Raw genomic sequence first — 26,126 nt, 5'->3', positions numbered from 1 at the left:
GATACCTGTAATTCCAGTGGATCTGGAGGCTGTGGAGGCTGGAAGGCCCTAAGCAATTTATCCAGGCCCTGTCTCAAAATAAAAAATAAAAAGGGCTGGGCTGGGGATATGGATCAATGGTTAAGTGCTCCTGGGTCCAATCCCTGGTACCCCCCCCAAAAACAAGTTTTTAAAATAATGAAGGGGGCAGGGATTATGGCTCAGTAGTAGAGCGCTCGTCTAGCACATGGAAGAAGCTAGGTTCAATCCTCAGCACCACATAAAAATAGATAAAATAAAAGGTGTTGTGTCCAACTACAATTTAAAAAATTTTTTTTTAAATAATAATGAACTAGGGAGGTAGCTCAGCAGTACAGTGTTTGCCCGATATGTGTGAATCACTGGGTTTGATCCCCAGCAGTGGAAAAAAATGGTTAAAAATTAATTTAAAAGGCCTAATTCAGTTAAAGAATGGTACTGTCAATAAGGAAAATTTTCAATGGGTTTTGAATTTTTCAAGTCCTAGCTCACAGAAAGAATCATAAGAACTAATTGAAGTGTTGTTATCAAAAAGTTTTACTAGAACCAGGTGCAGTAGCTAGTAATCCTAGCTACTCAGAAGCTGAAGCAGGAATCTCAAGTTCCAAGCCAGTCTAGGAAATTTAGTGCAACTCTGTCTCAAAAAATAAAAAGTGCTAGGGTTGTAGCTCAGAGGTAAGCACTTCCGTAGCGTGTACATATCTTGGTTCAGTCTACAGTAATACACGCACACATGTGGAGCTTTACTGGGAACAAAAAAAGTTTTAAAGCCTTTCTGCTGGCTGGGAATGTGGCTCAAGCAGTAGCACGCTCATCTGGCATGCGTGCAGCCCGGGTTCGATCCTCAACACCACATACAAAGAAAGATGTTGTGTCCGCCGATAACTAAAAAAAATAAATATTAAAATTCTCTCTCTCTCTCTCTCTCTCTCTCTTAAAAAAAAAAAAAAAAAAAAAAAAAAAAAAGCCTTACTGCTACACATGGAACATTCCTGTAATCCCAGAAACTCAGGAGGCTGAGGAAGGAGGATCACAAGTTCAAGGCCAGCCTCAGCAACCTAGCAAGGCCCTGTCTCAAAAGAAAAAATTAGAGAAAGGGACTGGGAATGTGGCTCAGGGGTAAAGAGCCCCTGGGTTCAATCACCAGTCTCAAAAGAATAAAAAATAACAAGTCTTACTAGAGAAAACTATCATTGTTCTAGAACTAAGGCGGCAGTGGAGGGGAGGAGGGGCTTCACAGGCACTGTACAAATGAAGGTAATTGATTAATCTTGGGCCTGTACTTGTTTACTTTTTTTTTAAATATATTTTTTTAGTTCTAGGTGGACACAATGTCTTTGTTTTACTTTATATGGTGCTGAGGATCAAACTCAGTGCCTCACACATGCTAGGTACGCACTCTACCTCTGAGCTACATCCCACCCCTGTACTTGTTTCTTTTCTATGTGAAGAAGTCCTTCTGAACTTTTGAGACGTTGAATATAAAATATCGTGTTAGTGGGGCTGTGGCTGTGGCTCAGTGGTAGCGTACTTGCCTGGCATGCATGAGGCACTAGGTTTGATTCTCAGCACCATGTGTAAATAAATAAAATAAAAGTCTATCAACAACTAAAAAAAAATATTAAAAAAAAAATCATGTTAGGATCATCCCCTAAATGTTTCCTATTTGTTGTTTCTTTTTAGAGATTAATTGGTGGTTGTTTATTGGTCTGTAGTGCTGGGGATGAAACCCAGAGCCCTGTGAAAGCTAGCCAAGTGCTGCACCACGGAGCAACCTCACCAGCCAGCCATTCTTTTCAGAGATTTCTTCCTTTCATGTCTACTTTCAGAGATGACTTGCTACTTATTGGACCAGGGAATAGGAACTATACTTACATGGCCCAGGCTGTAAATAAAGGGGTGACCCTTGTGGGACTCTGGGACCGGAGACACCCAGGCATGGCAGACTATATTCCTGTTGCTGTGGAGCATGCCATTGAGCCAGACACCAAGCTTACCTTTGTTGGGGATGTCATCTGCTTCAGCACTCACCTCGTCAACCAGCATGGTCTGTACACCTCCTCTCTCAACCCCAGCTGACATTCTGTAGACTTGAAAGCAGTTAATGTCATAGAGAATTCTCACCCTCAAATTACCTAAAATCTGGGAATGTAGTTCAATGGCAGAGTGCTTGCCTAGCATATGTAAGGCCTGGAGTTCAATCCCCAGCATGGTTACAAAAATAAAAGATTATTTTTCTTGTCTTTTCCTAGGTGAACCTGGGATATGGATGATTTCTGCTGACAGTATTCTACAGACAGACATTGTCACTGGAGTAGGAGTAGCCAGGAGTCCAGGAACTGCAACGATTTTTCATGACATTCCAGGAGTAGTGAAAACATATCGAGAGGTAAATCTAACTAACTATACCAGAGTGGAAGAGTAACTGTTTTCATATATGTGGATATGATATAGAAAACACAACCTATGAAAGGAGATGCACTCACAGATATAAAACCAAACTTTATTAAAACATAACAATGTTTGCCCAGCACGGTGGTGCGCACCTGTAATCCCAGTGGCTCAGGAGGCTGAGACAGGAGGATCTCTAGTTCAGAGCCAGCCCCACATTGATGAGGCGCTAAACAACTCAGTGAGACCCTGTCTCTAACTAAAATACAAAATAATAGGGCTGGGGATGTGGCTTAGTGGTCTAGTGCCCCTGAGTTCAATCCCTGGTACCAAAAAAAAAAAAAAAAAAAAAAAAAAACACAAAACACATAACAGTGCTTAAGATTCTTTACCAGAAGAATGTCTAACTGATTTCTGTTTTCACACTGTGGCTGCTGGATAATACTAGACAATAAGGCAAGGCTAGAATCTAAAAGACCATTTGGGAGTCTGTTGCAATAATCCAGGTAAGATATTATGGTGGACCAGGTTAGGAACAGAGGAGGTGGTAAAAGCTAAACAGATTCTAGGTATATTTTATAGGTAGAACCAATAGAACTTGATGGATTAGATGTAGTATGAGAGAATCAAGAATGATTAGAAAAAAAGAAGAGCCAGGCACCATGGGCATGAGCATGTAGTACCAGCTACCTGGAAAGCTGAGGCATAAGGATGGCTTGAGCCCAAGAATTCCAGACCAGCCTGGGCAACAAAGAAAGACCATGGCTTTAAAATAACAATCATCATCATCATCATCATCATCATCACCACCACCACCATTATCACCATCATCATCATCATCCATGGTTCATGGTGTATTTTTAAGTTTTCTTTCTTTTAGCTTTTCTTCAATTTTTTTTCTTTTCTTTTAAGCTGGAGTTTGAACCCAGGGGCATTCTACGGCTAAGCTATATCCCCAGTCCTTTTTATATTTTAAGACAGGGTCTCGGGCTGGGGATGTGGCTCAAGCGGTGGCGCGCTCGCTTGGCATGCGTGCGGCCCGGGTTCGATCCTCAGCGCCGCATACAAACAGAGATGTTGTATCTGCCGATAACTAAAAAATAAATAAATAAATATTTAAAAAAAATTCTCTCTCTCTCTCTCTCCTCTCTCTCACTCTCTCTTTAAAAAAAAAGAGTTTAAAAAAAAAAAAAAAAGACAGGGTCTCACTAAGTTGCCCAAACTGGCCTTCAACTTGTGAGCCTCCTGCCTCAGCCTCCAGAATCGCTGGAATTACAGGTTTGTGCCACTGCACTTGGCAAGATTCATGTTTTTAGTTGAAGAACTAAAAGGATAGCATAACCAGGGGTGGGATTATAGCTCAGTGAGTGAGACCCTGACTTCCAACCCAAACACAAAACACAAAACAAAAACTGAAAAGGGTAGCATTACCGTCCACTAAAATGGTTAAATCAATAGGTGCAACAGTTCTGGAGGGAAAGTCAGTTCAGACAAGTAAAATTGCATATGTCTATTAGATGTCAAATGGCTATATTGAGATAGCTGGATATAAAAGTCCAGTAGTCCTTTGAATCAAGATATTTAAAGCCATTTAATAGAGCACTTGCCAAGCATTCACAAGACCCTGAGTTCAATTCCCAGAACCACAAAAATAATTTAAATGAATATATTAATAAATAAGCAAGCAAGACATTTGAGCCAGATGACACATGCCTATAATCCCAGCTACTTGGGAAGTTTAGGCAGGATTAAAAATTCAAGGCCAGGGCTGGAGATATAGCTCAGTTAGTTGGTAGAGTACTTGCCTCACATGCACAAGGCCCCAGCACTACCAAAAAAAATTCAAGGCCACCAGGCATGGTGGAGCACACCTGTAATCCAAACAACTCAGGAGGCTGAGGCAGGAAGCTCACACTGAGTTCAAATCCAGCATCAGCAATTAACAAGACTGTTCCAAAATAAAATATAAAAACAGGCTTGGGATGTGGCTCAATGGTTAAACACCCCTGGGTTCAATCCCTAGGACTAAATAAATAATAGATAAAAAGTATAAATAAAATAAAGTAGAATGCTACAAGTATGTTGAAAAGAACAAAGTACAACCTTCAGAGAAGGTTGAGAGTATATGCAATTGAAAAAGAAAACTTCCTAAAGAAAGTTGTGATCATTTTTTTTTTATTTTAGTTGGACACAATACCTTTATTTTATTTATTTTTATGTGGTGCTGAGGATCAAACCCAGCACCTTGCATGTACTCAGCAAGCACTCTAATGCTGAGCCACAAGCCCAGCCCAAGTTGTGATCATTTAAAAAAAGCATAGGGAGTCATAAACAGGGAAGATGTGTCAGAAGGAATAATGGACAAAGATTTCTTTCTAGAAAAAAATATTTTCTTCTAAAAGGTACATAGATTTTGTGGTTCTTATGTATTTGATCACTAGGTTAGAGTTTGTATTTGTGCAAAATGGATGCTTTTGTTTAAATAAGTGATGATGGGTAGACAGGGGTAGACAGGAAGGGAAGCAGATTCTTTAAGAACACAGGTTTTCCTTTGATTTGCTGACAGGTGGTCGTCAACGCATCATCAAGATTAACTCTCAGTTATGACCTCAAGACTCATCTCACTAACACCCCTAATTCAACTGTATTCAAACTTTTCATCACCACTGGCAGAAATGGTATCAATCTCAAAGGTCAGGAATTTCTTTATAGGTATGAGTGAATGTTTCCATCTTTCCTATCTGGATTAGTAATATAAATTTCCATTTTTTTTTTAAACTGGGGCTGGAACCCAGGGGCACTTTACCTGTGAGCCACATACCCAGTCCTTTTTATTTTTTATTACAAGACACGGTCTTACCCAGTTTCTGAGGCTGGCTTTGAACTTGTGATACTCCTGCTTCAGCCTTCTGAGTCACTGGGAAATTTTCTTTTTTATTTCAAAATCGACTCCATCTTGAAAAACCATGGAGATCTATGAGGCTTCAGAATTGATCAATGGATTAAGTTTGGGTGTTTTTATTGTTGCCTTGTTTATGTTTCTGTTTTTGTTTTTTCCCCAGGTTGGGGATGAACTCAGGGCCTTGAGCATGCTGGGTAAATATGAGCTACACCCTCAGCCTGGATCAAGGTTTTATTTTTTTATTTTTATTTTTATTTTTTTTTAGAGAGAGAGAGAATTTTTTTATATTTATGTTTTAGTTTTCGGTGGACACAACATCTTTGTTTGTATGTGGTGCTGAGGATCAAACCTGGGCCACATGCATGCCAGGCGAGGCCGCTACCGCTTGAGCCACATCCCCAGCCCCAAGGTTTTATAATATGCTTAATTTAAGTCACATTTGTCTTTGTAGTTTAAAAACTACAGGCTCTTGGGGCTGGGGATGTGGCTCAAGCAGAAGCGCGCTGTGCCGGCATGCGTGCGGCCCGGGTTCGATCCTCAGCACCACATACAAAGATGTTGTGTCTGCCGAAAACTAAAAAAAAAATAAATATTAAAAAATCCTCTCTCTCTCTCTCTCTCTCCCTCTCTCTCTCTCTCTCCCTCTTTAAAAAAAAAAAAAAAAAAAACTACAGGCTCTTAGGCTCCATCCAGAGATATTTGTGTGTATGTGTTTTACTGGGGATCAAACCCAGAAGTGCTTTACCACTGAGCTATATCCTCAGCTCTTTTTATTTTTGAGACAGGATCTTGCTAAGTTCAGGGCAGCTACCACTGAGTTAGATCCCAGCCCTTTATTTTTATTTTTTCATTTTGAATAGAATCATGCTAAACTGTCCAGGCTGACCTCAAACTTGAGATCCTCCTTCCTTAAACTTCAAGTGTCTAGAATTACAGGTATGTGCCACTGAGCCCAGCATCATCCTCAGGTTTAATAATTAATAAGTTCAGGGTAAGGCCTAGGAATCAACTATTTTAAAGCTTCCCTGAGTTGAGAATTGTTGAAGTAGATTATATCTGGAAAAAAATTTTTTTCTTATTTTATTTTTGAGACAAGTCTTGCTAAATTTCACAGGCTGGCCTCAAATTTATACTGCTCCTGCCTCAGTCTCCTGAGTAGCTGGGATTATAGGCATGCACCATGATGGCAACTCTGAAGGGTTATTTGCTTAGTAGTTTGTCTTGTATGTTTTTGTTTCTTTTCATTTCTTTTCTATTTGTGGTACTGGGATGGCAGGGACACTCTACCACTGACCTGCATGCTTAGCACTTTTTATTTTGAGATGGGGTCTCCCTAAATTGCCCAGGCTGGCCTCAAATTTTTGATCCTCCTACAGAAAATCAAAAGAGAAATTACAAGTAGGGGCCATTACACCCACTTTTGCTTCATTTTTGTTCTCTTTAGCCTATGATTTACTGTCAAAAAAAGGGCGAATGGAAGAAAATTAAAATTAAGAACCTCCTAACAGATTCTGGATCCTATGCTAGGAATTTTTGTAAATTTTATCTCATTTAACAATCTTATCATGTAGTAATTATTATCCTAACTTTAAAGATGAACATACTACCCAGGCATGGTAGCACTCCCCTGTAATCCCAGCAATTTGGGAGGCTGAGGCAGGAAGGTCACAAGTCTGAAGCCTCAGTAACTTGATGAGACCCTATCTCAAAACAAAAACAAAAAGGACTGGCAAACAACTCAGTGGTACAGCACCCCTGAGTTCAGTCCCCAGTACCAAAGGGGGGGAAGATAAAGATGAAAATACTGAGTCTAAAAACAGAGTAACTTGTGCAAGTTAGCAATTAGTCAGTGATGAAAGTGGTAGATATGTCCTACCCCAAAGTCCATGATCATTTTTCTTCCTTCCTTAATAAAGAACAAATTTCAGTGTTTGTTTTGTTTTATTGGCCATGAGAAAATCCAAAATAGAGTGAACAAATCTAATACATATTGTCTGTAAAACTTAAGACAGAGGTCTGATAGCTTAGTGGTGAAGAGCACATGCTTAGAATGCTTGAGGCCCTGGGTTCAATCATCAGCACCCAAAAAATAAAAATAAAATTTAAGATAATTTAACTTTTTGTTTTTTGTCCTTCAGTTTTACGGTCCACATATTTTTTACATTAGCTATTTAATTTTTTTACAAATATAACCTAAGTTATATATAAGTAAAGAATGACATTTTTAAGGTTTTCTCCGTTCTTTTACAGAGGAAAAAGTATTAAAATTTTTCTTTTTAACAGTCATCCACTCTTGTTCAACTTATAATTTTATGAACAGACTACAATTTTTCCTCCTGAATTACAACTGATTTATTGAGAAACTTAATGTGTGGGTCCCTTTAATGTTGTTGATAGTTTCTGTCTGAATGGTCACTGGACTACAGGCAAATGAGAAAGAGCTTCAGCCAATTGAAGCTACTTCAGTTGGAATCCCAGCAACTAGGGAGGCTGAGGCAGGAGGATCACAAGTTCAAGACTAACCTCAGTTACTTAGCAAGGCCCTAAGGACTTAGAGAGACTTGTCTCAAAAAAAAGGGTTGAGGGAGGGAGGCTGGGGATATGGCTCAATGATTAAGAGCTTCTGAGTTCAATTCCTGATACAAAAAAACAAAAACCTAGCATAGAGGCTGCAGATGTAGATCAGTGGTAGAGTACTTGCCTATCATGCATGAGGCCCTAGTTCAATCCCCAGTGCTGAAAACAGATTAAAAAAAAAAAAAAAAAAACCTAGCAGGGGCAAGCAGAGCTGGGCACACTGACTTTTCTTGCTTTTTTGGTACTGGGGATTAAACCCAGAGCACTATACCACTGAGCTACATCCCTAACTCTTTCTATCTTTTGAGACAGGATCTCACTAAGTTGCTTAGATCCTGGCTAAACTGCTGAGGCTGTCCTCGAATTTGAGATTCTCCTACCTCAGCCTCCTGAGTCATCTTGATTTTTTAATGATACCAAATTGCCTCCATATAATGGTTTCATCCCTCATTTTACAAATTCTTGTGACTGTTATTTATGTCTTTTCTGCTTCTTAGGATCTTGTACTCCAAATCAGGCCTTGGCCATTACAAAAATACTTCTTCCAGAGACTCTCATGCTGTGCCATGTACAATTCAGTAATACTTTACTAGACATTCCAGCAAGTAAAGTCTTTCATGTCCATTCAGACTTCAGCATGGAGAAAGGTAAGGTCTACCAGTTGAATAGTTTCCCCCTTCTGTTTTCCTATTTGTATAAATGTCACTTTCTTATTGGATTGTATTTATGCTTTCAGTTTTATCTGAAATATCATTGTAGAATCTTTCTCATTAACATTTTCATTCAGTTGATTCAACAGACTTTTAATACATGCCTCCTTGAACACGCTATGCTTTTCTATTAAAATTTATACACACACACCCCTTTTTTAGTTTCTATATTCTCTTTTTTTTTATATAATTTTTTTTTTTAAAGAGAGAGTGAGAGAGGAGAGAGAGAGAGAGAGAGAGAGAAAATTTTTTAATATTTATTTTTTAGTTATCGGCAGACACAACATCTTTCTTTGTACGTGGTGCTGAGAATCGAACCCGGGCCGCACGCATGCCAGGCGAGCGCGCTACCACTTGAGCCACATCCCCAGCCCCTAGTTTCTATATTCTCTTTGAGGGTCTGGATTGTGTCTCATTCATCTTTTATCCCTAGCATGTAGCACAATGTTTGAATGTTTATTTATTATCTTGGACTAGAATTTGAATTCAGAGGCACTCAACCACTGAGCCACATCCCCTGCCCTATTTTGTATTTTATTTAGAGAAAGAGTCTCACTGAATTGCTTAGGACCTCACTAAGTTTTGATGCTGGCTTTGAATTCAAGATCCTCCTGCCTCAGCCACCTATGCTGCTGGGATTACAGGCATGCACCACCTCACCCAGCTGAATGTTTATTTTATAACTGAAGGATATTCCAAGCAAAAGAGTAGCTTTAACAAGTGAAAATCAGAAATAGGCATGACACTATGGTGACTTGATATAAATCAACTGACCTAAAATGATAAAACTTGTGTCAAATTTAATTCATAAATAGGGTAGTGCTACATGGGGGAAACTCTAGCTATAAAATACAAAAATAGGCAGTTTGAATGGTATGGGGAATGAGCAACCACTGAAGGAAGGTTCATTCAGCAATCAACCAAATATAATACCTGGTACTAGGACAGGAACTTAATTAAAGAGTAAAGCAGAGCTAGGGATGTAGCTCAGTGGTAAAGTGTTTGCCTAGTTTGCACATGACCGTGGTTTTGATCCCCAGAGGGGGAGAAAAGAGCTAAGCTTTCAAACAGACATGGTGGCACATCCCTGTAGAATCCCAATGACTCTAGAGACTGAGGCAGGATTCCAAGTTTGAGGCCAGCCACAAACAACTTAATAAGGCCCTAAGCAACTTAGCAAGACCCTGTCTTAAAATATATATATAGGACTGGGATTGTAGCTCAGTGGTAGAGCACTTGCCTATCATGTGTAAGGCACTGGATTAGATTCTCAGCATCATAAATAAATAAATAAATAAATAAATGTCCATCAATAACTAAAAAATTATTTTTAAAATATATATACGAAGGCTGGGGACATACCTCAGTTGGTAGAGTGCTTGCCTAGCATGTGTGAGAGACTGGGTTCAATCCCCTGCACTAATATATATATATATATATATAAATGGGCTGAGGATATAACTCAGATGGTAGAGTGTTTTCCTTGCATGCACAAGGCCCTGGGTTCAATCCCCAGCACCACAAAACAAAATATGTATATATGAAAATATGTGCCTCACACACACACACACACACACACACTCACACACTCATATTGAAGGACTGGGGATATATAGCTCAGCGATAAAGACTCTTGAGTTCAATCTCCAGTACAAAAAACGGGGCTGGGGGCTGGGGATGTGGCTCAAGGAGTAGCGTACTTGCCTGGCATGCGTGCAGCCCGGGTTCGATCCTCAGCACCACATACAAAGATGTGGTATCCACTGAAAACTAAAAAATAAATATTAAAGTTTAAAAAAAAAAACAAACGGGGATGGCTACCTGGGATAAAGCTCAATGATAAGAGCACCCCTGGGACAGAAGAAAAGGAGGGAAGGAGGGAAGATGAACTAACTGGGAATGTGCTAGATGTGAAGAGAATGGTATATTCCAAGCAATATATAGCCCTGGAGAAGAAGGTAAAGCACTTGCCTAGCCATGTGAGACTCTCAGTTCAATCCTCAGCACTGGTTAAAAAAAAAAAATGTGGTTTGGGCTGGGTGTTATGGTGCACACCTGTAATCCCAGTGGCTCCAGAGGCTGAAGCAGAAAGATCACAAGTTCAAAGTCAGCCTCAGCAAGACTGTCTCAATAAAAAATAAAAACGCCTAGGGATGTGGCTCAGTGGTTAAGTGCCCCTGGGTTCAATCCCCAGTAATAACAAAAGAGTGACTTGAAGAAAAGTGATTAAACCATGCTCAGAGATTATCTTTGTTCTCTGTCCTCGATCCTTCATTGCCCTGCTTGTGCCATGTTATTCAATACTTTCTGACATGTTGACTTACCAGTAAAGCTACTTAGGCAATAAGTTCAGTTTTGGGATCCCTGGCACTGTTCTTTTTCTTCAGTATCCTCTGAGTGTGGCCAATAGTGTGCTGACATTGAATACTCAGAGTTCACATTTTCTCTTTTGCTGAATTTACATGTCACCAACTTTCCCTGTCTTAATTCTTGGCTCAATAGAGCCTCTGGATCTTCCTGTTCAGTTTCTCCTTTTTTTCCTCCACAGGGGTTTATGTCTGCCTAATCCAGGTTAGACCACAGTCAGAAGAGTTGCTTCAGGCCCTCAGCACCGCTGACACCTCAGTCTACGGGTGGGCCACACTGGTCAGTGAACGTAGCAAGAATGGAATGCACAGAATCCTCATTCCTTTCCTTCCAGCCTTTTACATCAACCAGTCAGAATTGGTTCTCAGACACAAAGGAGACGTTGGGGAGATTAAAGTGCTGGGAGTTGACAGAGTTCTTGAGAACCTAGAGGTATGTATGTTGAAGTCTGAACCAAAACTTTAAGGGAGATTAGGGATTTTAACGACTTTTTATTCTCATTCCAACAGTAAAGGAAGTTATTGAGTGACCTGATAAAAATCACCATAGGTAATTCTTAAATTGAATGATGAAAACTTTTCTTCACAATGCTATGCAGAGTCCAAAATCTAGGTCATAAATTTGTTAATTCCTTTAAAATAATCTTGATTATTTTAAATCTTTAAATTTTTCCTTAAATTTATTTTCATCTCAGAGTTCATTTTCTTCAATACTTCTAAGGGGAGAAAGTAAAAGACTTATCAGCTGGTGGGTTTAAAGTCCATATATTGACAATTCTTATACTGTATGTGTTTGCAATTGGAACATATTGCTACAACATATATTTTTCTTCTTTCAAAAAAATGCTGTTTTATCTTTTATTCAAGGTCTCCCCCAGCTCCCCAGTTCTAGTGATCTCTGATCATAGGCAGTCTCTGCTCACCCCTGGCGTGGCTGTCTATCCTGTAAGAATAGTCAACTCTACTGCCTTCCAGCAGATGGCATCACCTGTTTTCATTAACATTTCCTGTGTGCTCACCAGTCAGAGGGAGGCCGTGGTAGTGAGAGCTATGAAGGAGAAGTCTGGTGCAGGTGAGCACTTGGGACTATTTTTAATCTAGGAGAAAACAGAATGCATTCACCATTTCATCAAGGGAAATATTCAGCCTCTTCACCAAGATCAAACTACTGAGGCTTGGATCTCTTCCAACCTATCCAAAATAATGTGTTTAGGTAGCTTAACACTAGGTAACTTTACACTATCTAAATTTTATATTTAAGTCATTAAGTCCCAAATTTACAATTCTGCAAATATTTCAATAAAATTGACACAACTGCATTAAAATATGTAGGAAATCATAACCTAAAGCTCGTATATCCTTTGTTTTCATTAAGAATGAAAATACCGCTGGGTGCAGTGGCACATGCCTATAATCCCAGCAGCTCAGGAGGCTAAGGCAGGAGAATCACAGATTCGAAGCCAGTCTCAGCAATATAGTAAGGCCCTAGGCAACTTGGCAAGACCCTGTCTCAAAATAAAAAAATTTAAAAAAAAAATTTTTTTAAAAAGGCTGGGGATGTGGCTAAGTGGTTAAGCACTTTTTGAGTTCAATCATTGGTACAAGAAAATAAAATACATTGTCTTATAAATATGACACGAGGACAATATAGTATCTTTTACATATATAAGTTATCCTGTAAATGACATTGGGCAAATGTAACTGGGATCTGGGACAAAATTGGTTAAATAAGAATAGTTATAAGATGGGTGTGGTGGCACATACCTCTAATTCCCTATTTGGGAGGCTGAGTTGGAAGGATTCCAAGTACAAGGCCAATCTAAGTGAGACCCTTTCTCAAAATAAAATAATAATAATTATTAAAAAAAAAAAAAAAAAAAAGAGGGCTAAGGGTATACTTCAGTAGTAGAGCACTTGCCTAGTGTGTTCAAGGCCTGGGATCAATCCCCAGTTACTGTATATAAAGAAAAAAGTAAGTTATGTCAGTTTTCCATTAGAGTCTTAGTTTTGTAAGTATACCATTTATCCTGCTTTAAACTTCTGCTGGATAAATGTTTTGTTTCCTTCAGAAGTATTAAGAGATCTTTCTACATCAGACAATGGACAAATGTCAACCCTAGATTGACAAATTTAAAGATTTAAGATGTAAATTTAAGATTCCCCAAATCCTGATTTCAGACATTACCCAGTTGAGAAATTATGCTAAATTAGGATGGGAGGGGAACAAGTTATAAAAACAGGTGTTAGGAAAACTAGAGAACATCCTCCTTAAACTTTTCACCCCTCAAGGAAAACAAGTATTGTTTTTGGATTTTTTGTGGTCTAGGGATCAAACAGAGTGCTCTACCACTAATAAATACCCCCAGTGCTTTTTATTTTTTTAAAGCAGGATCTTGTTGAGTGGCCCGGGGTGGCCTCAGACTCCTGAGAGGCTAGGATTAGACATATGCCACTACATGTGGCAACATAATTATTGGGAGTGAATTGGCCTAACTCTAGTGCATACTCTAATAGGAGTTTTTGTTGACTTTTCTCATGATCAGTATACTAAGCATATCTTCACTATTGTTTTAATTCTTATCCACAGCCAGGTACGGTCTTGCCATCCATCCTGCTACAACAGATGCCCTCTCTCCTGCCTCCTGCTGTAATCCCAGCAACTCAGGAGGCTGAGGTCAGCCTAGTCAATTTAGCAAGACCCTATTTCAAAATAAAAAACAAAAGTTCTAGAGATTTAGCTCAGTGGCAAAGCACCCCTGGATTCAATCGTCAGGACCATGCCCCACCAAAAACAAACAAAAACCATCCAGAGATGTATTTGTTTTCAGATCTCACATTTCTTACCTCCAAATTACATTACAATCATATCTATACCTACATTTTTGTTGCTGCTGCTAATAACACTACTGTAGCACAACTAGGCTTTTTAACATTTTGACAATTGTACAACGTAACCATGTCACCAATTTTTTTTTCTACTTTAACTGACTTTACTTTGATAAGTATCCTATTTATTTTATGAACTCTCAGATGGTATTCATAGGTTTTGCCAGACTGCCAAAACTGCCCAAGGTATAAAAAATTGCATAAGAACTGCAAAGGAGCTGGGTGTGGTGGCTGTAATTCCAGTGACTTGGGAGGCTGACAGAAGGATCCCAAGTTCAAAAGCAATTTAGCAAAGCCCTGTCTCAATAAAAGATGAGATTGTGGCTCAGTAGTTCAGCACCTCTGGGTTCAGTCCCTGATATAAAAAAAAAAAAGCAAGGGGTGTTGGGCATGGAGGCTCATACCTATTATCCCAGCCATTTGGGAGGCTCAGCCTGGATGACAGTTTTGAGTGTAGCCTCAGCAATTTAGTGAGATCCCATTTCAAAACAAAAAATAAGGCTGGGAGTATTGCCTAGTGATAGAAGCAGGGTATGATGGTGCACTCCTATAATCCCAGCAACTCCAGAGCTGAGGCAGGATTGCCAAATTCAAGGCCAGCTTTGGCAATTTATTGAAAATGTTTATTTGTTGAAAATTTAAAAGGGGAGGAGGGACTAGGGATGGTGGTAGAACACTTGCCTATTATATGACTCTTGGGTTCAATCCACAGTAGTGGGGTTGGGTGGAGAAAAGGGCCAGGTTTGGGGAGACAGATATTAGATCATTATAATCAGAATGGACAGGTACAGATGATGCGGTCCACATTTTATTTGGATTCTGATCCTATGGACTCCTGAAAGCCAGATTTGAACAGTGGGATCTAATCAGAGATTAGTGTACAATCCCTGTGCACACCTTAAATCTCAAATTCTTCAGAGGGAAGCAGTTTGCAAATAGTGTGAATGAGCTGGGTGTGGTGGCACATGCCTGTAATCCCAGCACTTCAGGAGGCTCAGGCAGGAGGATCCCAAATTCAAAGTCAGCTTCAGCAACTAAGTGAGGCCTTAAGCAGCTGTCTAGGGATGTGGCTCCTTTGGGTTCGTGAGATTATAAGAGGTTAAGGACAGTTTTGGGTTATGTTTTTCAGAAGCAGGGCTCTACTAGGAGTGCAGAATAGCAACTAGGTATGAAAACCTAGTAATCCATGATAAGTCCTGGAATTCAGGCAGTTTGGCAAGAGTGGAGTTCATTTATAAGCACTGAAGAATTCGAAAAAACCAAACAGATGCCAAGTTGGCTTCAAAAACATGTCTGGAGTTTTATTGATACAAATTGAAGAATTCCCTAGAAAAGACATCCTGAAGACAAGGGACCAATGAATTTAGGAGGTAACTGGTGATCTGAAGAAATGTTTTGCTTAGCAGAGACTATCACAAGTTTAGTGAAAGAAAACATGGCACCTGGGGTTAAAATACACAGAATGGGTTTTACAGGCATTTTAAGGAGGCAAAGGGATTTAAAGCACCCCTTGAAACCTGAGAAGACTAACATTTAAATTTGAAGATTTTATTATTTGGAGATATGAGAAACTAAAAAGAGGTGAAGGAATGAGTTCACACCTCAAGTTTCATAAAATGGCTGGGTTTTCAGTGCTTCTGCTGGATACTCTTTAAGACCCTGTCTTCAGGGGCTGGGGATGTGGCTCAAGTGGTAGCGCGCTCGCCTGGCATGCGTGCGGCCCGGGTTCGATCCTCAGCACCACATACAAAGATGTTGTATCCGCCAAATACTAAAAAATAAATATTAAAAAAATTCTCTCTCTCCCAATCTCTCACTCTCACACTCTTTCTTTAAAAAAAAAAAAAAAGACCCTGTCTTCAATGCAGCATCTGCCCTGGATGTGTCTAACTATTATCTTGTTATGGCCAATGCACAGATCAGTGTGAAGGTTCAGGAGTCTTCAAGCGGTTCATTGGTTCTTACCAGATCCTCCTCTTTACCCTCTTTGCGGTGTTGGCATCAACAGCTTTCATCTTTCTAGGTAAGGAGTCCTTATATTCAGCACCGTGGACTTTGACTTGGAAACTGCCTTCATTTTATTTCACAAACTAAATGAGGATGAAAATTAGCTGTTTATCACATCTAATTTGTGACAAGCAGTTGACACGAGTTAGCCTCCCTAGCCCAATCACTTAATGCCACCTTTAGCTTACTACTACAAAATGGTATACTGGATGTAGCGAAGTATGATATATCACTAAAGTGGAAACCACTAAAGTGAAATACCACTGTTGCTTAGCCTTCAGACAACTGCTACTGTTACCCCAACCAGTGGCTAGGGAGGATTCAATATACCATCACCACTGTCTACACGCATCTCCCATCTTTTAGACAAATTAAAAGAAAATACCTTAAGATGGTTTAAATTGAGATAAATAAAATTTCCTGTAAGTGTATTACTTAAGTTACAGTATCCAAGTATTTTGGGGGGATATTACTTCCAGAAGTCATGGCATCCCAAATTCAGGACTAGGGTTATAGCTCACTGGTTCAGCACTTGCCTAGCATGCATGTGGCACTGGTTTCGATCCTCGGCACCACGTAAACAAACAAAGGTATTGTGTCCATCTATAACTAAAAATAAAAATAACATCCCAAATCCAGATATTCCTGTGCCTTGCTTGTACAAATGACATAATTTACACATTTCTCCTACACATTTTAAGTCATTTCTAGTTACTTATACTAATACAATGCAAATCCTATAAATGGTTATTATACTATGCTGTTCAGGTTATAACAAGGAAAAAAAGTCTTAATGTTCAGTATACATTTTTCCCAATTATTTCTGATTCTCGGTTGAATCCATGGACAGAGGGCAGACTCAAGCATTTCTTTCTATACCAATACTTATTCTCATGGTAAGAGTGGACTTTTACTCTTTAAGGCCTTCTTCCAGTGAAAATATTTTTTGTTAAAAAAATAAGCTTTTTGTGACATCTCCCTTTTCCTTTTTCTAGCATACAGTGCCTTCCTAAACAAGATTCAGACCGTTCCTGTGGTTTATGTACCAACTATGGGAACACCACAGCCAGGTAAAGACCTCTCTTTGAGAAGCCCAAGTATACATGCTTGATTGACTCAGAACTTCATCACCTTCCTTCCCCCTTTACTTTCAGGTTCTTATACCTCCGCAAGTTCTCCTCCTTTCTTGAGCCCACAACCCCCACTGACCCAGAGTCGACTACAGCATTGGTTATGGAGCATAAGGCACTAACCTGTGCTTGGGCAAGCCCCCTTTAACTGAGGGAATATTTTTAGCCCTAGACAAGAAGCCTACCAGCAATCTCTACACTAAGCCTCCAATACAAGGGTTCTGACAATCATCAATAAAAAATGTTAAGCTGTATTTTTATTAAAGTTGTTTGTTGTGTTCTACAGATTAGCACTAATACTAAGAAAACATAAAAGTCACTCTCATGTTTATCTAGTATTCCAATTCTTAAATCAATCCCTGAAGATCCACCCAATGAGCCTAGGTGGATAAAATGTCCCAAACGGACTTTTTTTTAAGTACTTGACCACTTACTTGCCCCAAATGACTCTAGCATTCCACTCTTCTGGATGCCCCTGAATACTTGAGGCAGGAACTTCCTAGCAGTTAAACAAGACAATAAACAGGATATATCCAAAATGTGTTTATTGGGATGTTTTCCCACTCATCTTGATTCAGGCTGCTTTTAGTGCTGCTTCCTCCTGAAGGAACATCCTGGAAGAAAATAGTTTGAAGATTACCTGATAGGCTACCTACCCTGTCCACTGCCCCACCCTCATAAAACCAGCAAAAGCCTGGTGATCCCTCTCAGAATGCTACATGTCCCCCTCAACTCCATTAGCTACTTATAACTCATTTATACGGATCCTTTCCCTGTAAGATTCAAAGCCAAAAACCACAACATTGAGCCATTTACCTTCTGTAAGCCTTGCTTTTCCTCCCGTAGGCTGGCAGAGGACAGTGGAGCAGCCAACACACAAAACTACTGTTTGTGCATGGCTAAAAACTGTGGTGATTTTGTAGCATCCTGGGGAGATGGAAATCAGGCAAAGAGTTAACGTTTTTCTCCAATATTACTACCATATTTTTCTCTTACTTAACCCCAACTCAACATCCCATTAGTGTTTCCTAAAACAAAAAAAAAGTACAATCTTTATATGCACTTTTGACCGGAAAGCACCGAATTCAATTACTCCTAAAAAAAAAACAAAACTATTACCAGTTTCATGTATTCGAATTTTAGATAATCGGGAGTAGCATTATCTCCTTCTAACAGATTTAGAAACCTAAGCTGCTCAGTTGCTTCAAGGATGTGGCACAACTCGCACGGCCCTCCCCGCGAGGGGGGGGAGTGTCCCTTGCTTCTCCTGCTGCAGCAGGCCACCTCTCACCTGGGCATTTCACATCCATGAAATAGGAGTTGGGGCTCTGCACCAGGCGCTTCTTCTTGTGTTTCCGCTTCTCCTCTTCCGGAGAGGGATGAAGGAGATCCTTTGCGAGCTAAGAGGGGAAGAAACGCAGAGGTTTAGAAACCAACGGCGAAAACGGGACGACGAAAAACAGCCCCCACTGTCACACACCGGGGAGAACTCGCCCCTCGCCGCCCCTGGTGTCTGCGTAGCTGGGCCGCCATCTTATCTCCTCTCCGCTCCCGTCTATGCGGGTGGCCCGTGGGCCGCTGCGGTCCCTGGAGTTAAGGTCCTAAGAAGTGCAAAGGGTTCACTGAGGACCCTCTACGAGGCGAAATCAGCGTGAGGGGAGCGTGCGGACAGAAGAGCGAGATCTCCGCTGAAACCTGGACCAAGGAACTCACAGGCATGTTCTCGTGGGGAGGTCGTCACCGCCGGAAAGGAGCGAAAGCGGAAATCCTGCTCCTTATATCCGGCATCCTGCAGGAAGTGACGCTAGGGTCTTGTGTCGCCATGTTGGGAAGGTCCTGCTCTAGGTTGGTCTTCAGTGGAGCAAGAATGGAACAGCCATTTTGAGAAGGTCTTTTAAGTGATCGTCTTGTCAGGAATGTGTCACCTTGTTGAGAGAGCTATTTTGAGTTCAGCGTTTAGTCACTGTCAAGGAATAAAGGAACATTTTAAAAATTTACCGGTGCACTTTGACAGCTGGAACTTTATAAGTAGGAACCGCTGCGGAAAAACCTCAGTAATACCGAACCATATCGAGCTTTATCTGGGGTTTATTTATTTTTCAATTACTGGTATTCTGTACCATTTCAGTTAACTTATCCATATTTAACGGTTCTGGATGTAAATACATGCAAAACAGACACCCTCCTCATATATCGCCCCCAACCCCAACTAACCCTAGGGTTTACCATTGTGTGGGGTTTTTTTTTGTTGTTGTTGGGGTGGGGGTGGATTTATTTAATTTATATATTTATCTAGTATTTTGCAATGTTGGGTATGGAACCCAAGCGCTCCAGCCCCTCAGCCTCCATTGTTAAAGTTCACTTTTTCTTTTTCAAATCCCTCTAAAAAAATAAGAAAATAAACCGGGTATGGTGGTGCATGCCTGAGATCCCAGTATCTCTGGGGATTGAGGCAGGAGGATAGTGAATTCAAAGCCAGCCTCAAAAAAAGCAAGGTACTAAGCAACTAAGGGAGACCCTGTCTCTAAATAAAATACAAAATAGGTCTGGGGATGTAGCTCGGTGATCGAGTTCCCCTGAGTTCAATCCCTGGTACTCCCTACCTCCCTCACCAAAAAAGAAAACACTTATACAAAACTTTTTTTTTTTTTTTTTTTTTTTTTTTAATATATTAGGGATTGAATCCAGAGGTGCTTTACCACTGAGCTAAATCCCCAACCCTTCCCCGCCCCACAGGGGTCTCCTTAAATTACCCAGGATGATCTCAAACTTGTGATCCTCTTGCCTGGGCTTCCCAAGTCACTGGGATTTACAGGTGTGCATCACTGTTCCCAGGGATAACTTCATACAATCATTTTAGTGCATCTGTGGTTTGACTGTGACCTGTCAGGTGAGAAAAGGTGTGGAATTTTTCAGTGGTGTATCATGTCAACACTTCAAAAGTTTTAGAATTTGGAAAATTCTAGCTTTCATGTTTTCAAATTAGAAAGCTCAACCTGTATAAATAAATTAATACAGACACACACATGTATACGTGTATATATATATTTTTTCCACACATTACATATAAATTTGTGAAGATAGTTATAGGTATAAATACATTCTTCTGTGCCTGTGAGACTGTATTTGTAGGAAAATCCTTAAAAATCAAACTGTTGGATCAGTGCTATGTACACTGAAGACTACTAAACTGTCTTCCAAAATATCCTTTTGTCTTAGGCAATCACATCCCTTTCCCCCTATTTTAACCAGCACTGTCTCCACATGATTTCTAATCTTGCAGTATTGACACCTTTGCCAGAGAATGAGAAGAAAGGAAAGACGAAGATCAAAGCATCATGCTCTACTATAATGACTAAAGCTTTAGATTCTCCATTTGTCAAAAAGGAGAAATGAAGCCTGGTGTGGTGGCACACACCTCTAATCCCAGTGATTCCGGAGGCTGAGGCAGGAGGACACAAATTCAAGGCTAATTTCAGTAATTTAGCAAAATCCTGTTTCAGGGGCAGGGACTATAGCTCAGTTGGTAGAGTGTTTGCCTTGCATGCACAAGGCCCTGGGTTCCATCCCCAGCACCACACAGACACACACACACAAAATAATAATAATCCTATTTCAAAATAAAAAAAGGTGGGCTGAGGATGTGACTCAAGCGGTAGCGCGCTCGCCTAGCATGCGTGCGGCCCGGGTTCGATCCTCAGCTCCACATACAAAGAAAGATGTGTGTCCGCCGAAAATTGAAAAATAAATATTAAAAATTGTCTTTTTAAAAAAAAAAAAAGGCTTGGGATTTAGCTCAGTGGAGGAGCACTCCCTGAGTTCAATCCCCAGTAGCACATACACAGAAAAAAATAAAATTAAACTTAAAAATAAAGGAGGAGCTGGGTGAGGTGATGCATGTCTATAATCCCAGCAGCTTGGTAGGCTGAGGCAGGAGGATCCCAATTTCTCACTGATACTTTAAGCAATTTAGTGAGACCCAGTCTCTACATAAAATATAAAAAGGAGCTAGGGATGTGGCTCAGTGGTTAAGTATCCCTGGGTTTAATCCCCAGTACCACACATACACACACACACACACACACACACACACACACACACAAATGCACACATATAAATAAATAAAAATAAAGGAGGAATAAAGATAACCCAAATGACACCTGGAGGCATGTGAATTTTTTTGTTTTGCTTTGTTTTGGTACTGGTGATTGAACCCAAGGGTGCTTAACCACTAAGCCACATACAAGCGCTTTTTTATATTTTATTAGAGGTAGGGTCTCACAAAATTGCTAAGTGCCTCCCTAGGTTGCTAAGACTGCCTTTGAACTCACGATCTTCCTGCCTCAGCCTTCCAAGCCTCTGGGATCATTACAGGCATGCGCCTTTGCACCTGGCTGGACAACCAGCTTTCTGAAGAAAAGTTCTGTGATCGTAATCTTTATTAATCTCAGTAATGTAAACCACAGCCAGTTTCAAAGTACCAAAGTGGCATATTGAACTTGGAGTTGGTATGAGATGTGCAAAATCTATACTACAGAGCAACAGTAACAAAAACAGCATGGCATTGGCACCAAAACAGACTGATAGACCAATGGTACAGAATAGAGGGATACAGAGACTAACCCACATAACTACAGTTATCTTATATTAGACAAAGGTGCCAAAAACATGTATTGGAGAAAAGGTAGCCTCTTCAACAAATGGTGCTGGGAAAACCCATATGCAACAAAATGAAATTAAACCCCTATCTCTCACCATGCAGAAAACTCAAAGTGAATCAAGGACCTAGAAATTAAACCAGAGACCCTGCACCTATTAGAAGAAAATGTAGGCCCAAATCTCCATCCTATCAAATTAGGCCCCAACTTTCTTTTTTTTCCTTTTAATATTTATTTTTTAGTCAGACACAATATATTTTATTCATTTTTTTATGTGGTGCTGAGGATTGAACCCAGGGCCCTGCACGTGCTAGGTGAGTGCTGTACCACTGAGCCACAACCCTGCTCCCCTAACTTTCTTAATAAGACTCCTATAGCACAAGAATTAAAATCAAGAATCAATAAATGGGGGGGTGGGGGGCTGGGGCTATGGCTCAGCAGTAGAGCACTTGCTTGGTGTATATGAAGCACTGGGTTCGGTTCTCAGCACCACATATAAATAAATAAAGGTCTATCAACAACTAAAAAAAAATTTTAAAAAAAGAATCAATAAATGGGATGGATTCAAACTAAAAAGCTTCTCATCAAAAGAAACAATCAGTGAGGTGAACAGAGAGCCTACATTTTGGGAGCAAATTTTTACCACAAACACATAAGATAGAGCACTAATCTCTAGGATTATATGAAGAACTCAAAAATCTTAACACCAAAAAAAATAACCCAATCAATAAATGGGTCAAGGATCTGAATAGACACTTCTCAGAAGATGATATACAGTCAATCAACAAATGTATGAAAAAATGTTCAACATCTCTAGCAATTAGAGAAATGCAAATCAAAACTACTCCAAGACTCCATCGCACTCCAGTCAGAATGGCAGCTATTAAGAATAGAAACATCAATAATAGTTGGCAAGGATGTGGGACGAAAGTCACTTTCATACATTGCCGGTGGGACTGCAAATTGGTGCAGCCAATATGGAAAGCAGTATGGAGAATCCTTGGAAAACTTGGAATGGAACCACCATTTGACTCAGTTATCCCATTCCTCGGTCTATACCCAAAGGACACTATAGGGACACAGCCACATCAATATTAATAGCAGCACAATTCACAAATAGCTAAACTGTGGAACCAATCTAGATGCCCTTCAGTAGATGAATGGATAAAGAAAATGTGGTATATATATATATATATGATGGAATATTATTCAGCATTAAAAGAGAATAAAATCATGACATTTGCAAGTAAATGGATGGAGTTGGAGGATAAATGCTAAGTGAAGTTATGTAATACCAAAAAAAAACATTGCCAATGTTTTCTCTGATTTAGGATGATGATTCATAATGGGATTGGGGGGGGGCACTGGAGGATTAGATGAACTCTAGATCGGGCAAAGGGGAGGGAGGAGAAGGGAAGGGGTAGGAAAGACGGTGGAATGAGATGGACATCATTTACCCTAAAATCAAGAATCAATAAATGGGATGGATTCAAACTAAAAAGCTTCTTCTCATCAAAATGAACAATCAATGATGTGAACAGAAAGCCTACATTTTGGGAGCAAATTTTTACCACACGTACATCAGATAGAGCACTAATCTCTAGGATATATAAAGAACTCACAAATCTTAACCTTAAGTACGTGTATGAAGACGTGAATGGTGTGACTACTTTGTGTGCAACCAGAGATATGAAAAATTGTGCTCTACATGTGTAATATGAATTGTAATGCATTCTGCTGTCGTATGTAACAAATTAAAATAAAAAATAATAAATTTAAAAAATAATAAAAACTTTTGAGGAAATTATATTTAGACTGAAATCTAAGAAAAGAATTCTCTGGGCATGGTGACACATAAAGCATGGTGACATGTAATGCCAGCAAGTCAGGAGACTGGGACAGGAGAATTGCAAGCAAGATCCTGTTGCAAAATAAAAAATAAAAAAGGCTAGAGATGTAGCTCAGTAGTAAAGCACCCCTGAGTTAATTCCCTAGTTACCTGTCCCCAAGGGGAGGAAAAAAAAAGTGGGGCATGGTGGTGCACACCTGTAATCCCAACGATTTGAGAGGCTGAGGCAGAAGGATCATAAATTGGAGGCCAGCCTCAGCAAATTAGCAAGACCCTCAACATCTTAGTGAAACCCTGTCTCAAAATAAAAAATAGAAACTGGGGAGGGCTGGGGATATAGCTCAGTTGGTACAGTGCTTGTCTTGCATGCACAAGGCCCTGGGTTCAATCCCTAGCACCGCAAAAAAAAAAAAAAAAAAAAAAAAAAAAAAAGAAGAAGAAGAAGAAGAAAGAAAAGAACTGGGGATGTAGCTCAGTATAAAGTGCCACCGGGTTCAGTCCCCAGTAACTCCCTAATGCAAGAAAAGAAAAGAAAAAGAAAAAAAGGAGTCAACCATGCAAAGATGTGGAGGGAAGAGCATTGTAGCCTGGGGGAAAAGCACAAAACCCAATGCCAGATGAACTTAATGAGGGGACAGAAGGCACTGTTGCTGAGACTAAGAGAGCTTGGGGAGAGTCCTGTGAGGTGAGGGTCCAGGGAAAGCACGTGTGCACCAGCTTGCATATCAGAGAGATGAGCACGAATAGCAACTGCTGGGCACTGAGTGTCCAGATCCAAGCAAAAGAAGATGAACAGAAGAAGAACTGGTGGATTTGCATTGGAACCATCCATGAAAATTGAAGAGTAATTTAAAGAACAGATGAGACAGTTTGGTCAGTGAGGAAAAAAAACAAGATTTGGGATGCAGCTGAAAGATACAATGAGAGTGCGGTGACACATGCCTATAGTCCCCACAGTTTGGGAGCCTGAGGTGGGAGGATCACAAGTTCAAGGTAAGCCTCAACAATTTATTTTATTTATTTTTTTTAAATGTTTTTAGGGCTGGGGATGTGGCTCAAGCGGTAGTGGGCTCGCCTGGCATGCGTGCGGCCCAGGTTTGATCCTCAGCACCACATACAAACAAAGATGTTGTGTCTGCCAAAAACTAAAAAATAAATATTAAAAAATTTCTCTAAAAAAAAAAGTTTTTAGTTGTAGATGGACTCAATGCCTTTATTTTATTTACTTATTTTTATGTGTTGCAGAGGATCGAATCTAGTGCCTCACATGTGCTAAGCAAGTGATCTACTACTAAGCCACAAACCCAGCCCAACAATTTATTTTTAATTTTTATTTTATTGGATTGAACCCAGGGGCACTTAACCACTGAGCCTCATCCCCAGGGTTTCTCTAAGTTGCTTAGGGCCTTGCTAAATTGCTAAGACTGGCCTGGAACTTGTGATCCTCCTGCCTCAGCCTCCCAAACTGTGGGGACTATAGGCATGCACCAGCACACCTGGCTCAGCCTCAACAATTCAGTAAGACTCTCAGCAACTTAGTGAGACTATCTCAAAATAAAAAAAATAAAAAGTTTTGGGGATATAGTTCAGTGGTAAAGTGCCCCTGGGTTCAATGCCCAATACAAAAGAAAGAGAGAGAGGAGATAGAGATATTTAAAAAAAAAAAAAAAAAAGGAATAGTTGTGTTCCAGAACGAACACAGACACAGAAGGTGACAAAGATAAGTGACAAAAGATGCCTTCTCACAACCAGTGCACCTTTTTTCATTCAGTACTGGATATTGATCGAACTCAGAGAAGCTATACCACCGAGCTACATTCCCAGCCCGTTTTCTTTTTCATGAAAAATGGTGCTTTAGCTTGGTGTGGTGGCACACGCCTGTAATCCAAGCAATCAGGGCGGCCGTGGCAGAAGGATCGCGAGTTGGAGGCCCGTCTTAGCAATTTAGGGAAGACTGTCCCCAAATAAAAATGGCCTGAGGATGGAGCTCAGTGGTGAAGCCCCGCTAGGTTTATTCTCCAGTATCCAAAACATGTCAATGAATACGTTTAGTCCCAACGTCTCCAGCCCTGAGCTGTCTGGTCACACAGGGTCGCGGCTGAGGTTAGAAGTGACCTCCCAAGGTCTGGGCGTCGGGGTGTGCGGGGTAGGGCTCCTCGGTAGGGCCATCTGCACTTTCCCGGTGTCCCAGCAGGGGGCGGGCGACTCGCCGGAGCCCCTAGCCCTGGCCACGCCGCTCGTCCGGGGCCGGGATGCGCAGAGCGCAGGGTCGGGGTCGTTCGCAGCGACACTGTAGCCCCGGCTGGTTCAGCTCAGCCTTCCGCCTTCCTTGAATAGGGCCTCCAAAAGTCGGCCTTCGAGTTCTGCCAACCTGCAGTGCCATCCCCACCTCGGTCCCTACCGACACCACTGTCCCCTTCCCCAAACCCTCTACCGTCCCTCTCCCCTGGCCGTGTCGCCCTGACCCCTGCTTTCCTTCACCCGAGCCTCACGATCAAAGCGTGAGATCCAACCGGAGGGACGGTGGACGGCGAGGGAGAGAGGACAGACCAGGGGACCGGGGCTGGACAGGCCTCTGGCAGCCGAAAAGGGTGGGCGGGCGGGAGGTGGAGCCCAGAGGAGCCGCCGCCCC

General features: G+C 40.7%; 2 protein-coding genes across 2 annotated transcripts in view; one reads left to right on the top strand and one right to left on the bottom strand.

Moving 5' to 3' along the window:
• Nup210l (nucleoporin 210 like) overlaps positions 1-17,208 on the top strand; it is a 116,839-nt gene extending 99,631 nt beyond the window's left edge. Inside the window, exons 32-40 of the mRNA XM_076861989.1 lie at positions 1,848-2,065; positions 2,271-2,407; positions 4,976-5,102; positions 8,386-8,535; positions 11,147-11,397; positions 11,832-12,036; positions 15,769-15,873; positions 16,853-16,927; positions 17,012-17,208. Coding sequence (XP_076718104.1) covers positions 1,848-2,065; positions 2,271-2,407; positions 4,976-5,102; positions 8,386-8,535; positions 11,147-11,397; positions 11,832-12,036; positions 15,769-15,873; positions 16,853-16,927; positions 17,012-17,109 — 1,366 coding nt within the window. The 3' untranslated portion in view covers positions 17,110-17,208. The remainder of the gene's footprint in view (positions 1-1,847; positions 2,066-2,270; positions 2,408-4,975; positions 5,103-8,385; positions 8,536-11,146; positions 11,398-11,831; positions 12,037-15,768; positions 15,874-16,852; positions 16,928-17,011) is intronic.
• Positions 17,209-17,515: 307 nt separating this feature from the next.
• Rps27 (ribosomal protein S27) lies at positions 17,516-18,765 on the bottom strand. The gene is made up of 4 exons (XM_076861988.1): positions 18,701-18,765; positions 18,279-18,387; positions 17,804-17,914; positions 17,516-17,601 (listed from the first exon to the last, which is right to left on the bottom strand). The coding sequence occupies exons 1-4, from the start codon at positions 18,704-18,706 to the stop codon at positions 17,573-17,575; spliced, it is 255 nt and encodes an 84-aa protein (XP_076718103.1). The 5' UTR covers positions 18,707-18,765; the 3' UTR covers positions 17,516-17,572.
• Positions 18,766-26,126: the final 7,361 nt, after the last annotated feature.

Source organism: Callospermophilus lateralis, chromosome 7, assembly GCF_048772815.1.
Source record: "Callospermophilus lateralis isolate mCalLat2 chromosome 7, mCalLat2.hap1, whole genome shotgun sequence".
NCBI lineage: Eukaryota > Metazoa > Chordata > Mammalia > Rodentia > Sciuridae > Callospermophilus > Callospermophilus lateralis.
Note: the sequence above shows the minus strand (reverse complement) of the source record. Positions and strands in the feature narration are given on the sequence as shown.